Source organism: Eschrichtius robustus, chromosome 15 (genome assembly GCF_028021215.1).
Source record: "Eschrichtius robustus isolate mEscRob2 chromosome 15, mEscRob2.pri, whole genome shotgun sequence".
Classification (NCBI taxonomy): domain Eukaryota; kingdom Metazoa; phylum Chordata; class Mammalia; order Artiodactyla; family Eschrichtiidae; genus Eschrichtius; species Eschrichtius robustus.
Genome location: NC_090838.1, coordinates 38,902,475 through 38,917,952, shown reverse-complemented (window position 1 = coordinate 38,917,952; position 15,478 = coordinate 38,902,475). Strand labels below are relative to the sequence as shown.

General features: G+C 48.3%; 1 protein-coding gene across 1 annotated transcript in view; it reads right to left on the bottom strand.

Moving 5' to 3' along the window:
- RHOQ (ras homolog family member Q) overlaps positions 1 to 15,449 on the bottom strand; it is a 37,494-nt gene extending 22,045 nt beyond the window's left edge. The window contains exons 1-2 of the mRNA XM_068564978.1: positions 15,223 to 15,449; positions 14,615 to 14,673 (exon numbers count right to left, since the gene is read on the bottom strand). Of these exons, the coding sequence (XP_068421079.1) occupies positions 14,615 to 14,673; positions 15,223 to 15,364 (201 nt within the window). The 5' untranslated portion in view covers positions 15,365 to 15,449. The remainder of the gene's footprint in view (positions 1 to 14,614; positions 14,674 to 15,222) is intronic.
- Positions 15,450 to 15,478: the final 29 nt, after the last annotated feature.

Below are 15,478 nucleotides of genomic sequence, written 5' to 3'. Positions count from 1 at the left end.
CAGTCATTAAAAAAAAAAAAAAAAAGGCATAAAGCCATAGGAAAAGCAAACAGGGAAGGAGACAACAGCCACACAATTTTAGAAGCTAGAAAACCAAAGAGCAAGTACGAACTGATTTAGCAGACCCTGGGAGCCAGATCCTGGGCCAGCAATGAGAAGAAGTTAAGAAGCACCCGGTTCCGCACAACAGAACCCCCTAAAGGTGTGGGAGCTGGAGCAGTGTGTTCTGAAAGTGGGTTGAAGGTGGAGCCACAAACAAGAGGGCAGACTGACAGTCTGCTTATGAAGCAGTTAAACCCCAGATCTGTTTTCTATCATGATAAATACTCTCCCCAGCCCTGATGAAAGGCAGAGGATATTTATTCCCCGGAAAGGGTGGAACAGAGGGTTCCCTGGGTGGGAGGACACAGGGCCCAGTGGAACATACTGAACACACAAGGCCAGGGTACACTGAAAATTGAGATCCTTAACCTGCTGCCTCCCCTCACCTCCCAGAACAGTGGCAGCCCAGCAGGAACCACTCAGGCAGTAGAGTGGAAGATTCTTTTCTGGGGAATATGAACAGTGCAAGAGGAAGGACTGACCAGGTTCCCCAATGAAAAGACCCAGATGAATCACCCTACAGTAGTGGTCCTCAAATGGGGGTAGAAGGAGCAAAGGCTGACGTTGCCCCAAGGGAACATTTGGCAATGTCTGGGACATTCTTGATCATCATGATCGGGGTAGGGAAGACAATAGGGATGCCGCTAAACATCCTACAGTTCACAGGACAGCACTCACAACAAACTGTCCAGCCCAAAATATCAATAGTGCTGAGGCTGAGAAACCCAGACCTTCAGTAAGGGCTAGAGTCATCCAGCCCCATGTATACACAGAGTTTCCCATTCTCCAATGCCACTCTTGTAAATATGAGTAGACACTTGAGGAACTGCCACAAAAGGCAGAGATCAAAATGAGAGACTATGCAGGGAGACAAAAATTTCAAAAAGCTATCATTAATACCCTCAGAGAAATTAGAGAAGATATTCAAACCAAAAGCAAGCCAAACCAAACTTAGAAGATGATAAAGAAAAAAAAAAAAAAAGGAACATCCAAAGAACAGGAAAAGGTTCTTGAAAATTAAAAATAGAATCACATTAAAAAAAAAAAATAGAAGGGGTAGATGATAAAACTGAGGAACTCTCCCAAAAATAGAGTAAAAAGACACAGAGAAGGCAAATATAAGACAATTAGAGGACCACCCCCAAACCTCTAATATCTAAATACTGGAAGTTCTAGTGTAACAGAAGAGATTAATTGGAAGTGAAGAAATAAACCAAGAAAATAAACCAAGAAAATTTCTCAGAACTGAAGGATACGGGGCCTTAGAATGAAAGGGCCCACAATAGCCAGCTACACCCTACCCTGAAGACCATGAGTGTGAAATTCCAGAGAGGAAAAACAGGTTCCTAAAAACGAATCCCGAATCAGATTGGCATCAGACTTTTTAACAGCATAAATTGAAGCTGGAAGATGATGGAACAATGCCTTCAAAGTTCTGAAGAAAAAATGATTTCCAATCTATTTTCAAAATGTCAAGCAGGTATGAAGGAAATAAAAACATTTTCAAACATACCAGGTATCAAAAAATTTGCCTACAATGCATCTTTTCTCAGGAAACTAATAAAATATATACTCTACCAAAATGAAGAAATAAACTATGAAGACATGAAAAATAAAAATAGGCATCTAATACAAGACATAGAGCCAAAGGGAATCCCAATAATGATGAAGGAAAATCCTAGGATGACAGCTGTGCAGTAGGCTCGAGGCAACTAGCCCAAACTGAAGCAGGTCAGTAGGCTCATGATGAATGTCTCCAAGAAGACACTGACAGAATACTTGATATGCTAGAATGCATGGAAAGGTGCGTTTAGGATGAAATAGACAGGTGGTGAAAACTAAGCAAGGGAAGACGCAAGATAATTAGTAACTCCAGGGAAACAAAAAGTGGCACAAAGAGGGAAAAAGTAATTATAGTACACTACATGGCTCAGCTATGCTAACACAGTGATAAAAATATAACCACGGATCAATAATCAAATTGAAATTACAATATAGCTACTGGGGATAGGTGGATGGGAAGTGGAAGACATATTCCAAAGACAGCTAAAGCCTCATCATTCATGGTGTGAAGGCAATAGAGGATTTCTTTTACCAACGTAAACAGCTAAGAACTGAAAGCGGTTGCCTTGGGGGAGTGGAAAAGGACTTCTCGGTAGGAAAGCGGAGAGGGATCTTTTGTTTCTCCATAACAGGATCTTATAGAACTGTTGACTCTTTAAACCATCTGCATACATAACTTCAATAAAAATAAAGTGACTTTTTTTTAAATTGGAGAAAAACAGAATAAAGTATAAAGAAGTAAATTTCTACAAGTATTCAATATCACTACCTAGAGCCAACTGCTTTAACATTTTGACAATTTTGTACCAATTTTTTTCTTACACATTATACATATGCAGATTTTTCAAAGTTGTAATAATGCTATATATAGTTTTGATTCCTGTGTTTTCACACTTAACACACGACTAGCCTTTTCATATATCTTTAAATATTTGTTGAAAGCGGTTTTTAGTGGCTATGATTATTCTAATACATATCATGCTATCATTTAACAAATCCTTTTTTACTATGCATTAATGTGTTTATAATTTATCACTATTATAAATACGGTTGTGAAGAATATCATTTTATGTAAATCTTTGTGTACACTGAATGTTTCCTTGGCATAAATTCATAGAAATGGATCATTGAAAATTGAAGTGTCTTTGCCAAATCAACCTCCAAATGGATTGTGTCAGTTTTTACTGAACGGTACATAGAGCATCCACTTCCCTGACTCCTGAATATCAATTTTTCCCATGTTGTTCAATTTGATAAGTGAAAAACAAAGTTTTAATTTGCATATCTTTGCATACTGTGTGTTCAGCTGGCTGTTTGCTTTTCTTCCTTGTGAGCTACTGGTTTATGGCTGGAGTCCATTTTTCCACCAAGACCACATGGTAAACAATCCTTCCACAACCTTATTTATATCCAGATCTCTATGAGTTAACACAGATCAGACCGGTGGACCTGATGATATGTGAGTGCCTCAATAAAATAAAGTCTCTGAGTCTAGATGGCCCCACTGAGGCCCTGGCTTCCTGGGAGGCTCCAGGCAAGCAGGCTAGCAATCAGGCACCCTTATGACACTCCTCACACTTTACCTTTTCTTGGCACGCCCCATATTCTGTTTGCATTTTGGTCATCTGTATACATCTTCTCTTCCCAATGGACTCTAAGCTCCTACAGAGAAAGAACCCTATCTGATGGATCTTCGTGTTCCTCACCTCACCTGTATTTAACAGATACTCACATATTTGATGAATAAAGACATAAGGGTGTGGATGGGGGTGGGGAGGATTATGAACAGAGGCAACAGGAGAACTGGAACACTGAAAGGGTAGAGGGAGACCAGCCCCTACCCCTACTAGAGCTGGAGTGAAGACAGCACCAGAAGTACATGACCAGTGGTTTCCAGGGTTTGGGCAGAATGTCCATGTAATGAAGATTGATGAAAGGAATAAAAAGGACAGACAAGGATTATTCAGCCACAAAAAGAAGTGAAGTACTGGTATATTCTACAACACGGATGAACCTTGAAAACATGATGCTAAGTGAAAGAAACCAGACACAAAGGCCACATATTGTATGATTCCATTTATATGAAATGTCCAGAATAGGCAAATCCACAGGGTCAAAAAGTAGATTATTAGTTGCTAAGAGCTGGGGGAAGGGGAGAATGGAGAGTCACTGATTATAGGTACAGGGTTTCTTTGGGGGTGATGAGAATGATCTGGAGTTAAATAGTGGTGATGGTTGCACAACTTTGTGAATATATACAACCCACTGAATATGAATAATATCTCAATTTTTAAAAAGGAAAGAGGAGTAAACAAGCAGTCTGGCCCACGAGGAATTTCTGAGGAATTGCTTTGTTTATAACACCAGCTTGCCTAGACTCTGATGCTTCCACACTGCCTGGCCCAGCAGCAGGATGTCAGGGCTCCCCCTGCTTGTAACAGAGGGACACCTGACACAAAACACACTGAAGGAATCCTACAGATCCAGACTTGCTGGAGAACAGCACACATCCTGACCAATATTTTATCCAAAGAGACCTGGCAGCCTTTCTGCTAATGGACTCCCTGAGTTAAGAAATGAGTTCTACTGTGCCTCAGCAGGCAACGCATTACACCGACCACCTATAACCTGATTTTAAAAACCTTCAATGACGTCAAGACAGAACAGAATTCCCTTCAAAATGAGCTGATGAGAAAACCAATATGGAGGTGATGTAAAGTCATGGGAGATGTTCTTTTCATGATCATCTTTCTAACAGATTCTCCTAAATCCAGCACACACCTGGTTGTGAGTTGTGCTAAGCGCTACGTGCCACATGCAGACCCCCTCTGAGGGCTTACAATCTGGGTGCTGAATAAAGATTTACACAAGAATAAAACAAAATGCTAGACTGTAGCCTATAAACGATTTTCTCAGCTGAAATTCAAAGACGGGCTTCAACCCTAAGAGGGCTGGAGTCTCAGAGGAGGAGTTCACGGGGTGCCTCCTCCTCAGGACTTCTCACTTTCTGCAGGCTGGATGAAGACCAGAAGCTCCCTGCTGCTAGACAAGGCCCCTGTCTGAAGAAAGCAGGGACCCTCTCACCTCTACCCCATCCCCCATACCTGCAGAGCCAGGGAGGCCACAAGACACACCTTAATTGTGAACCCTGAACCAGCTAGCTGGGCGGGACAGCCCTTTGAAAATTACGCTGGGGTAAGCGGAATTTTAATTGAGCTGGACAATCAGAATTAAATTCCTTCTCTCCGTGGCAGCTCTTAAAGGGGGGCATACTTTGAGCCAACTCATTTATAATCCCAACCGTTAGGCCATTTGAAAGAGGATGGCTTTTCTACGCTGGAACAAGTTTTGAATAAAGAGAGAGCGGTAGAAAAAAAAGAGAGGAAGGAAGGGAGAGAGGAAGGGAGGGAGGGAGGAAGGAAGGAAGGGGGAATTTAAAAGTGGAGGGAAGGCAGGGGAATGGAGGAGGAGGACACTTAACGCAGAAAGCCACGGTCAGCCAGAAAAGTAATTACTGCTGAGAAGGGTGTCCGTAACAGCCCTTCCTCCAACCGTCCCAGTGGGGAGTTTTAATACAAAAGGACATCATTGCCCATCTGTTGCTTTGGAACTAATTTAGCACAAACCAAACCAGCATTGTCCTCAGGGGCAGGCCTGTCGCCTCCCGGAGTGCTAACCTCAGCTACGGTGAACAGAGCAGGTCTCGCGTCTCAAGTCTGTCTGGCTGCTTAACGTACGGGGGAGGACATGGCTTGGCACTTGGGCCTCATCAAGGAATACCCCTGGAGCCTATTGTGTGCATGGCCTTGGGCCAGACAGCACACCAGTGGAGCCAAGTGCAGCTTAAGAAGTTCTGCTTCCGTTTTCTCCTGATGGTGCCTTGGCCCCATCTCCACCAGGCAGGCGAGGAAGGCAGCACCAGTGGCTGAATGATTCAGTTCATTCCAACAAACATGGAGCATCCCAACCACGCATAAAGAACTAGAGATGAGGGTGTGTGGAGGCGTGTTTGGACAGGCAGGGGTTAAAAGATGAATAAGGATTAAAAGATGGATAAGTTATGTACCTGCACTCTGGAGACAGTGTATAAGTAGAGCATGTATAGAGTGTGTGTGTGTGTGTGTGTGTGTCTGTGTGTATGTGTATTGGGGGAGGGGAGGAGGGGAGGTGGCTTGCTAAGACAAGGTATATTAAGTTCACATTCACTAACTTGGTGGCTCTGACATTTCGGCCAGTATCAGAATCACCTGGAGGGCTTGTCATACCAGAGTTGTCCCAGATTTTCTGACTCCATAGGTCTGGGGTGAAGCCTAAGAGTCTGGATTTCTAACACGTTCCTAGAAGATGCATGTTGGTTTGAGGACCACATCTGAGAACCAGTGCAGTAATTCAAACCCTCACTGAGCATCTAGTACATGTAAGAATCCAATCTGAGCACTTTCTCCACCTAAAATCGACCTGGAGAACCCCAGGCTGCTGTGCCCATTCTCATCTCCTGGGAAGCACAGAACGCAGCCTCCTCTGTGCCCCCGATGAACAGGCACCCTCTCCCTTCCCCCCTCTGCTGAACTGTGAGCTCCTGGGGGCAGGGCCTGGGCCCGATCTGTCTCATAAGCCCCGCCCCTTGCACAGGTACAGGCCCAGATTTGGTGCTCAAGGAATGTTTGCTGACTGACTGAATGAGTGTTTTCATCTAGTCCTGGCAGTCACAGCGGCAGGACGCAGCCCAGGCTGTGGGACGTGGGATGTGGGAGCCCATGCGGAGGTGGTGTCAACAGGATGCTCAGGAAGGCAGGCAAAATGAGGAGTGGGTGGCAGAGGAAGTCTTTGGGTGCATATTCAGGGCGTATCCCGTTGGAAGAGGGACAAACAGGTTGAAAATGGCAGTTTTTACCTTAATAAGGAAACTCTTAAAGGGAGAAAAGAAAAGCCTGGGGCAGCCCCTATGGGGTGGAAAAGACATCTGCCTGGCAGCCCCCGCACAGCAAGTTCATGTCAAGTCAGGGCTGGCAGGCAGAGCAGGGGTGACAATGCAAAGGGGCGCAGAGCTCCTTCCTGGGAACAGGTGACACCTGCACCAGCATGAAGTTTCTTCCACAGCCTCACTGGCAATGCAGCTACCTGCACCACGCAGGGGAAGTCCTTTTTTCAGCAACAGTGGAGGTTAATGAACAAATGGACAAAACACCCTTAATCTCCCAGGGTGGAGGTGGGGTGGAGGTATCTTTAAGGAGCCATTTCAGCAGCAGCCCCTAGTGTCCCATCTATAGACACCATTCCACCAACTCTTCTGTCCAGAAAAGCAATGTGCCCAGAATGTACTTTTTAATGAAATCATCAGCAACAGAATATACGTGATGTAAAGGAGACATATAACACCATCAAGCTGATTCGTGTGAGGGGTTTAACACAGAGAACCCAGGTCTTGGAGTTGGGCAGTCTGGCCTGCAATCTTGGTGTTGCCTTTTACCAGCTGTGTGGTCTGAACAAGTCACTTAACCTCTCTGAACCTGCAAAGGAGGCAACCACGACCTGCTTCCTTTACTCAGAGCAGGTGAGAAGCACCACGTGCAACGTGCTTCACACCCTGTAAAAGCGCCACTCAATGACAAGAGTGTCATTATTAAACCCCAGAGTCTTCCCTGAGTCTGGGAAGGGCTGGCGAGTGTGGGCATCAGGAGAGAGGCGGCTGGGCCTCTGCTCCCACCAGTCACTTGAAGAGAAACAGCAACAATAATAGAGGCCCCTTCCCCCATGTTCTGTTCTTTCTATTAAAATCAACAAGCAACACAGCACCAGATTAATATCTCTCTAATTACTAAGTCGTCAGTTACTGGGTGAAAAACTCCATAATTTAGTTCTCACCCCTACTCCACACGTTGACACTGACAGCAGGGATCCGAGGTACCATAGAAAGACACATTTGGGACACCCCGTGCCTGTGCTCCCCATGCTGTTCCTCTCCACCCAGAATATCCGTTCTCCGTGCCCCTCTGCCTGCGTGATCTCATTTAGCCCAACGGTTCCCAAGCTTTCACTTGCTGGGACAGAGAAGAGAGATATGCGTTCAGCACACAGTGGGTGGGGTAGAGGGGCCATGGGCTAAGTGACTGAGGTTAGGCGGCTCAAGCTGGAAGGGACAACCTGAGCCCAGGGCTGTCCATCCCAAGCCCCACCCAGCCGCCTTGAGGCTAAGAAAAATCCCTTACCTGGGAGCTGGGAAGCTCTGATTTGATTTTATAATCCCCATTTTACAGATGAGGAAACTGAGGTTTTGAGAGGTCAAGCCCCTTGCTGGAAAGTAGACCCTGGCAGTCCAATGTGGGGACCCACAGTGGTAACCAGTCTATTGTGCTGCCTCCCATCTCTTCCTGCAAGCCTACAGCCTTCCAGAGCTTATCCCTACTACCTCTTCTCAACTGGGATGGTGTACCACTCACTTTCACATGAGGAGTGTTCCCCGTTGCTTTCTGCCATCTGATTCCCCCTTTCTTCTCCCACAGGAGGTTGCAACACAGAGGAGGCACTGAATCAACACCAGCTGAACTGAACTGGGGTAGAGCCCCCAAAGCCGGCCGGGACCATCACCCCTGACTGAGCGTGAGGCCATCTGGGACAACTACACATCATCTCTAACTAACCCTGACGGCAACCCTGCAAGGTGGCCATCATCTCCCCCGTCCACAGGGAGGGAAGAAGTTGGCTGCCTGATGGTCTCACAGCTACAGAGAGGAGCAGGATTCAAAAATGTTCCAGAGACTCCAGAACCCACACTGTCACTGCCAAGCTGCCTCCTCCTCAGGGCATCTGAGAGTGAGAGGTCTCAGGAAAGACGCGGGGGCCTGCACCTGAGAGACAGCACTGGGGGACGGGGCCACTGGGGACCACTGAAAGCCCCCAGGTTTTGGGTCGGGGGATAGCACCTGGCCTGCTGCTCACCTCCATGCCTGTCACTCCTTTGAAACTTAGAGACTTCTACTAAATTAACAAAGCTTTTTTCCAAGAAAGGGGTTGTGCCAGAAGCTCTTATTTAACAGCAATAACCCTAGTCTGTGGTTAACCTTTTAGCAGAAATGAGTTGACAGCCAAATGCAAACCAACTCAATTTAAGAAACAGTCATTGTAGACCTACCACGCACCAGGCACTGGGCTACGTGCTGGAAACACGGTGGAGAAAATGAGACACGGTCACCTGTCCTCATGGAGCTTAGAGAGAATCGAGCCAATCCAGCAGGCAGTGGATCTGGAAGAACTGTACTCGGACAGCTGGGTGGCCAGGAAGGGCTCCGATGACCTGCCATGGCCATCCTGCCGCCCCACGCAGCCTCCCTGGCTGGGTCTCCCCTCTCTTCCTCGTGCAAAGCAGCTGCCTGCCAGAAACTAAAAGAGGAACAGCAAACTGCTGAGGGCAAGGAAAGCCGCTCCTTGACCCAAACACACCAAATTAGGGCAAAACCAAGCTCTCTGAGTGAAAGGAAATTCAGCTGAGGCGCCTGAATTTTAAAGACATGTGTGGTCTTGGGCTTAGTTTCTTTGTAACAGCCTCTCTTTCCTCCTCCTTGCATATTGCTATTCTGTACCTGAGGCCTCTTGGTAGTACCAGCTGCTGCCAACACGTGTCATTGCTAGAAACCGATAGCCCCATGGAGAACGGCTTTGTTTTTGTTTTGTTTTAATACCATTAGGGCTCATCTCTTGAAACCCCAAATTCCACAACAAAACCACAAACACCCAGTTCTCCATAAGGCCTCTAACCCATGAGCTTTAAAGCAATGCTTCCCACCTTTTTCACATCCTGGCACACATAAAAATGACCATATATGCTCAGCCCCCTGGAAACTACACACTGCCCACCCCCCACTCCCGAGCTGAGCGGATGGCATCTGGGCGCACCTATAACACCATTCCTGATACACCTGCTGGTAAGCTTTGGTTCCCAGAGCGTAAATGTCACCAAACCTCAAGAGAATCATGACAGAAGTGAAGCCGGATGGATCAGAGGATCACATCCCAAACCCACATCAGAGTGCCAAGAGGGGGGACACAGGGCATTCGGCCACTGCAAAGGCTATGAAGCCAAGAAAGGCCATCCACCTTCCCCACGTGGAGGAGGAAACCAGCATTCCCTATGATGCAGTGCAGACTGGAAATATAAATAGCTTCTAAAAAGGTTAGCAAAATGCACAGATGACAAATCTACAGTAGGTTACTAAGGGAAACCAGGATGCTCAGTGCCAGCATCTCACCTGTTGCAGCTGATGTCTGGAAGGAACCCTGCAGCTCCTCCCAAACTCTGCTCCCGGGGCCCCTCAGGGATGCAGTGTCGGGCTGCAGGGACCTGGAGCCTGGGTGATGTGAGTGGGTACTTCCTGAGCCCTACTGATGCTCCCTGCAGGCCCCTCCAAAGTACGGAAAACCTTTTTCCTAATCACATCTTGGTCTGGTTCTCATAAGCCCACTCACTCTCAATTTCCACACCTGGGAAGAGTCTACCTCGGAAGGTTTTGTGAGGATGCCTGCCTGAAGGTGGGAGGCGTTCTATGAGTGGCAATACCCTGGGCTTACCCCTCCCCCCTCCTGTTAAACTAGGCCCTTGGGTGCTGCAGGACATTCCAGAAGGCAGGGCATTCCCAGGCTGCCTCCCTGGAGATACCCTTCTGGAGGGGAAGTGCTTCCCTGGGCACCCAGAGGGCCTGCAAGGCAGCCACAGCTGCTGGGCTATGTCAAGTAAGAAACAGACCTCGCTTGTCCCTGAACCCACCCCAGGGGACACCTGAGTTAAGGTATTTATAGCTCTCTTATATGCATCCTTGAACTTGTGTGTGTTTAAGTTAACAGATATAGCAACAGCACACCCAAAAGCACACATATGGACTTGTACACACTGAGGCAGTGGCTAAATCTGGAACTCTAGGGAACCCAAACTCACCCCCAACACACCCTCCCGAGTGTGGGTATTCCGGGACCTGGGATAAACTGGGCGTCCGTCCTTCCCTCTTCAGGGTATCAAGTTCTGCCTTCCTGCCAAGGATTAAGAGATCAGCCTGGAGCCTGCACCTCGAGAGCAGTTTGCCAGGCAGCTCCCACTGGCTCGTCTGCCAGAGCCAGAGCTCTTCCCACTTCCCCTGAGCTCCAAACAGTGCAGAGTCAGGAGGGAAAATCTCACCCCTCCAGCACCTCCCTGAGCAGACACTGGGGCTGCTGCAGAGCCGACCCTGAAGCCCTGAAAGCCAGGCAAGAAAACAGAAGCGCTGCAGAGGCCCAGACCGGAAGCCGGACCCCTCCAGCAGGCCACAGGGAGGAGGAAGGAGCGCCTTCAACTTCCACTCTGAAATGCTTGGCAGTAAAATGTCGGGCTGCTCCTGGGCCACCAGGGGCTTGGCCAAGAGAGGGGGGGCTTCCCTTTGGCCTAATGCTAGTGTGTCAGGGGTGTGGAGGGATGTGCCCAGGCAGAGAACGTGATGGGACTCAGAACGTGATGCCCGACACATTCACATTCACTATATATTCTCTCTCTCTGTCAATAGCAGCGGAGGTTAAGGGGGAAGCAGCCTGCTCCGGAAGGCAAGAGGTTATCTACTACAGTCATCTCTTGAAGTTCCCTAGTATGTTCTTTAATATTTAAATTGGGCCATTGTTACCTATGGCTTTGAACTCAACTGGGGTCAAAGAGGGGACCCAAGAGTAAGCACACAGACTAGGAGTTCCAACCCAAGGGAGATGTGCTGTTGTTCAAATACAGTGAAAGCCCAAGTGCATGAGTGAACTTTTTAAAGTGCTGTGAGCTTCTCCCTCATTCCATCTTACCTCCCAAAGTAGAATTGACTGAAACCTACATACCCCACTTGGTTCTCAAGTTCTACGCTGAACTTTTCATTTTTCTGAGAGTTTCTCTTACATCACTGGGGATGCAGGTTCTGATCAAGAAAGGAAACCATCTGACACAACAGGGCATTTAGAGCAGGGAGCACTTGACCATGTCCATGGGTCCAGTGATGGGGACCGTGGCAATTACGAAGTACAAAGCTAGCATCACACCTCCACTAAAAAGGCTCTAGGATCTGGCATCCTAGTAGAATTTCTATCAACTCCAAGTATAATACACTGTCCTCTTCCACGTGTGACCTCTTCCCCCCATAAAACTGCCCACAGTGGAGCACAATAGTTTCTCGTAATATTTATTACACATCTACTATTATGAATGAAGAACAGTGTCAGCTGTTTTTATATACATTAAACAATTTAAGCTGACCTATAACACTGCAGTGCAGATTCTAATTAACCACATTTTTACTAGATCACAGAGAAGGTTAATAATATAGCTAGAATCACAGGACCAGTACAGCAAGGTGGAGACCTGGGCCCAAGCTTATTTGGTTCCAAAGCGCATGGGCTTTCCTCTGCTGCCCATCAGACTTGAAAATTTCTCTCTATATGTATATGCATGTGAATGTGCTTCTTTATCATTATTATTATTGTAAGATTAATCGGATACCAATTCATAGAGGCACGAGGTCTTAATGACCAAGTACAACACAGGAATCTCCTACATATCACACATTGCATCTAGTTCAGGCACTTCCACCTATGCTGTCCTCGGACATGGCAGATCTCTATCTTAAATTTATTCTTTTGTACCCCCCTGGTGCTTAGCGCAGTGCTAGGTACAAAGTGGGCACTCATTTAATCTCACTGATGATTACGTTGCTAAGATTGCTTATTAGTCATAAACACTTGGATGCTGAAAGGTGAATTATTGCTAAGAAAAGTCTTAGACGCTGGGAGAAACACCAAGGGGGCCTAACACACCTCTTGGCCAATAGAGTAGGTGATCCACCATTGGGTAAAAACAGTAATATCTGACTCTCACTAATAGGTTGATCCCACTTGGAAAATAGCTTACAATCTCCACTGAAAACAGCACTTGACTCTTTGGACCTGGGTTTTCTCCTCTGCAGGGGTGGCATACAACCCTCACTCAGAGAATGACTGTGAAAATTCCAAGGACCTTGTCTACAGAGACACAAGCAACGCAATCAACCCAGGTGGCACCTCAGCACCTCCCATGACTTCCTCTGTATATAACTGCCTCAAACTATGGCAGATTCAGACCCATGTCCTAGTCCCAGCAGCATCCCTCCGTAGCTGTGACTTCAGATCAGCAACCTAGCTTCTCTGAGCCTAGTTTCCTCAACTGCAAAGATGGAGGATCACCTATCTCATGGGGTTGTTTAGTGGAGAAAATAAAATAATATTTGCATGTGGCTGCCCCAGGCCTGATATGTAGAAGGAAGTCAGTTGATATTAGCCAGATTTGAATGTGCACAGAACAGCTCTGACATACACACGTCCTGTTGAATAGGGCTCGTGGTCAAAAGATGGCCACGGTGACAAGTAACAAAGAAAAAGGAAGAGGCAGTAGTGAGAGAAGTTAAAATTAGAGACGATTCTTAACCTCTCTCCTTTCAAACAACAATTTCAACCTGCTGTTTACCAGCTGTACTGCTTAAAAGTTGGTCTTATTTGATTGAATGGGTTCTGCCTCTTGCCCTCCATACCGTCTGGTAATGATAGAAGGAGTTAACTACAAGGCAGGTAATGAAAAGGGGCCCTGGAAAGCTAAGAACTCGTTGTACTAACCTGGTTCAGTTTGGTGAAAGTGGGCGGCCTCAGGCACCTGGTGCCTAGCGCTCTGCCAGTGGTTTCTCTATTCTCTGAGGCTCCTCTAACTTCACAGTATAGAAACCAGAGGCCACATCGAGGTGTCCCCCAACAAGACATTCTTCGGAATCTAACCTGGTGCTACAATTCTGAAATCCAAATCTACAAGGGCTACAAAGAAAAGCTCCTCTTTATTGACCTAATGTGTGCCTAGTGTGTGCCAGACTCAGTGCTAAGCATCCAGCATATAATATATGCCGAGGGGAATGGTCTGAATTTTTTAAACCCCGTCTTACAGATAAGGAAACTGTACTACTGGACATCCCCTAAAGACACTCTCCAAGGCCCTCAGCCGCTCATATGTTCTCAAGGACTCAAGTCTGGATGACACGTGGAAACTTCCACCCAAATTTTCAGGTCTAATCACAGGGCTGGATTTTGCAAAACTTCATCAAACAAATCATCTTAGGCCCACAGCAAAAGTGGGCTTGGGAAGAGGGTGGAGCTGGGACAGAGAAAGAGAGGAGACCTTAATCCTTCAGAAGCCACCTCTAATTTGCAAATAATGGTCGGAGGGTGCATTTTCTTTCTGCACAATAATCTCTACCAAAGAAAACCCAGACAAAGTCACCTGGCCTTCCTAGGGAACAACAAAAAAAAGCTCTTCCTCCAAGATTCACACTGAACTCCTAACCCCTCCTTCCCCTCCCTGCCCCTGGGAGTGGCTGGATGGTTGTTGTTTCTTTTCTTTTTTCCCTGTGGTCCTCTGGTAATACCACAAATTACGTTTTCAGGGACTGGAGTCCCAGAGTGCAATGATGTTGTAATAAACATAACCAGGACCAAATGCCTTCCCATCATATTAGATGATGCCATTTCCCACCAATCAGGCTCCTCGGGCAGGCAGACCACTCACCAATGAGGGACCAGACAAAGGCTGTGAGGGGAGACCTGGTCATCGGCAACTAAAAATAAGAGCGCTTCAGGATTGGCCACTGCCACTTTGCAACAGGAGTTGGGACCCACACACCAGGCACCAGACAGAAGGCACACACAGGCAGAAACTTTCAGCCCAGGGGTTCACATGGGGTAGGCTGGTCTGGGTTTGTTGCTGAGGTTTTTTTTTTTTTTCCTTTCCCTAATGTGACTTGGAAAAAGAAATACTTGATCCAGAGGGACCCTTGCAGACACACCCTCCCTCCTAGACACGTCAGTTTCCAAAGGCCCTTCATAGACACCCTGAATTGGGGAAAGGGCGTGGGGTGCGGCCTGGGGCCAAGACACTCACCTGTCCGGCTGTGTCATAGAGTCCCAGGAGGTACTGCTTGCCCCCTACGGTGACGCTGACTGCAAGGGCAGAGAAGTGGGGGCGGGGAGAGAAGCTCACAATCATCTAGGCTCTGGGGCAGTTTCGTTCCCCACCAGGACCCTTCCCTCCTAACCCAGCTGGAGGCAAGCGGGAGCTCCCAGGAAGATGCCACCCGTTTTCCCTTGTGCCCGGCTCACTGTGAAGTGGCGTGAGGCCGGGGCGATGTGGCCCCCAGCTGCCCACTCCTTTCTCCCAAGTCCCGTAGCCACGTTTCCCCCTCGGGGATTGGGGCAATAGGGTAGGCGGCTGTAGGAAGGTCAAGGAGGTCGGCCCCGGGCGCCGAGGGGGATGGGAAATGCGGGGCGCCAGGACGGGGCACCGGAGTTGGGGGTGGGAAGAGGGCTGGGTCCGCCAGGCTAGGGGCTGCCAGAGGGAAAGCCTGGGGGTGGGGCCGGGCGCCCGGCGGAGGGCGCGGCGGGGGAGGGGTGGGAGCGCGCGCAGGGGAGGCGGTGAGGGGGCTCAGCCAAAGTTGCTCCAAAGTTCCCGGCCCGGGGAGCGGCCCCTTAGTCAGCACTTCCGAGGCTTACCTGCGTAGTGGTCGAAGACGGTGGGCACGTACTCCTCCGGGAAGGCGTCGTTGGCATAGCTCATGAGTAGGCACGTCTTGCCCACCGCCCCGTCGCCGACCACCACGCACTTGAGCATCAGCGCGCCGGGCCCGTGAGCCATGCTGCGGCCGGCCGGCCTCCGGGCATGGTCCCCCCGGAGCCCCCGCCCCGGCCCCGGGCTCAGCCCCAGCCCGCCTGGGGGGTCCGCCGCCGCCGCCGCTCAGTGCAGCAGGGC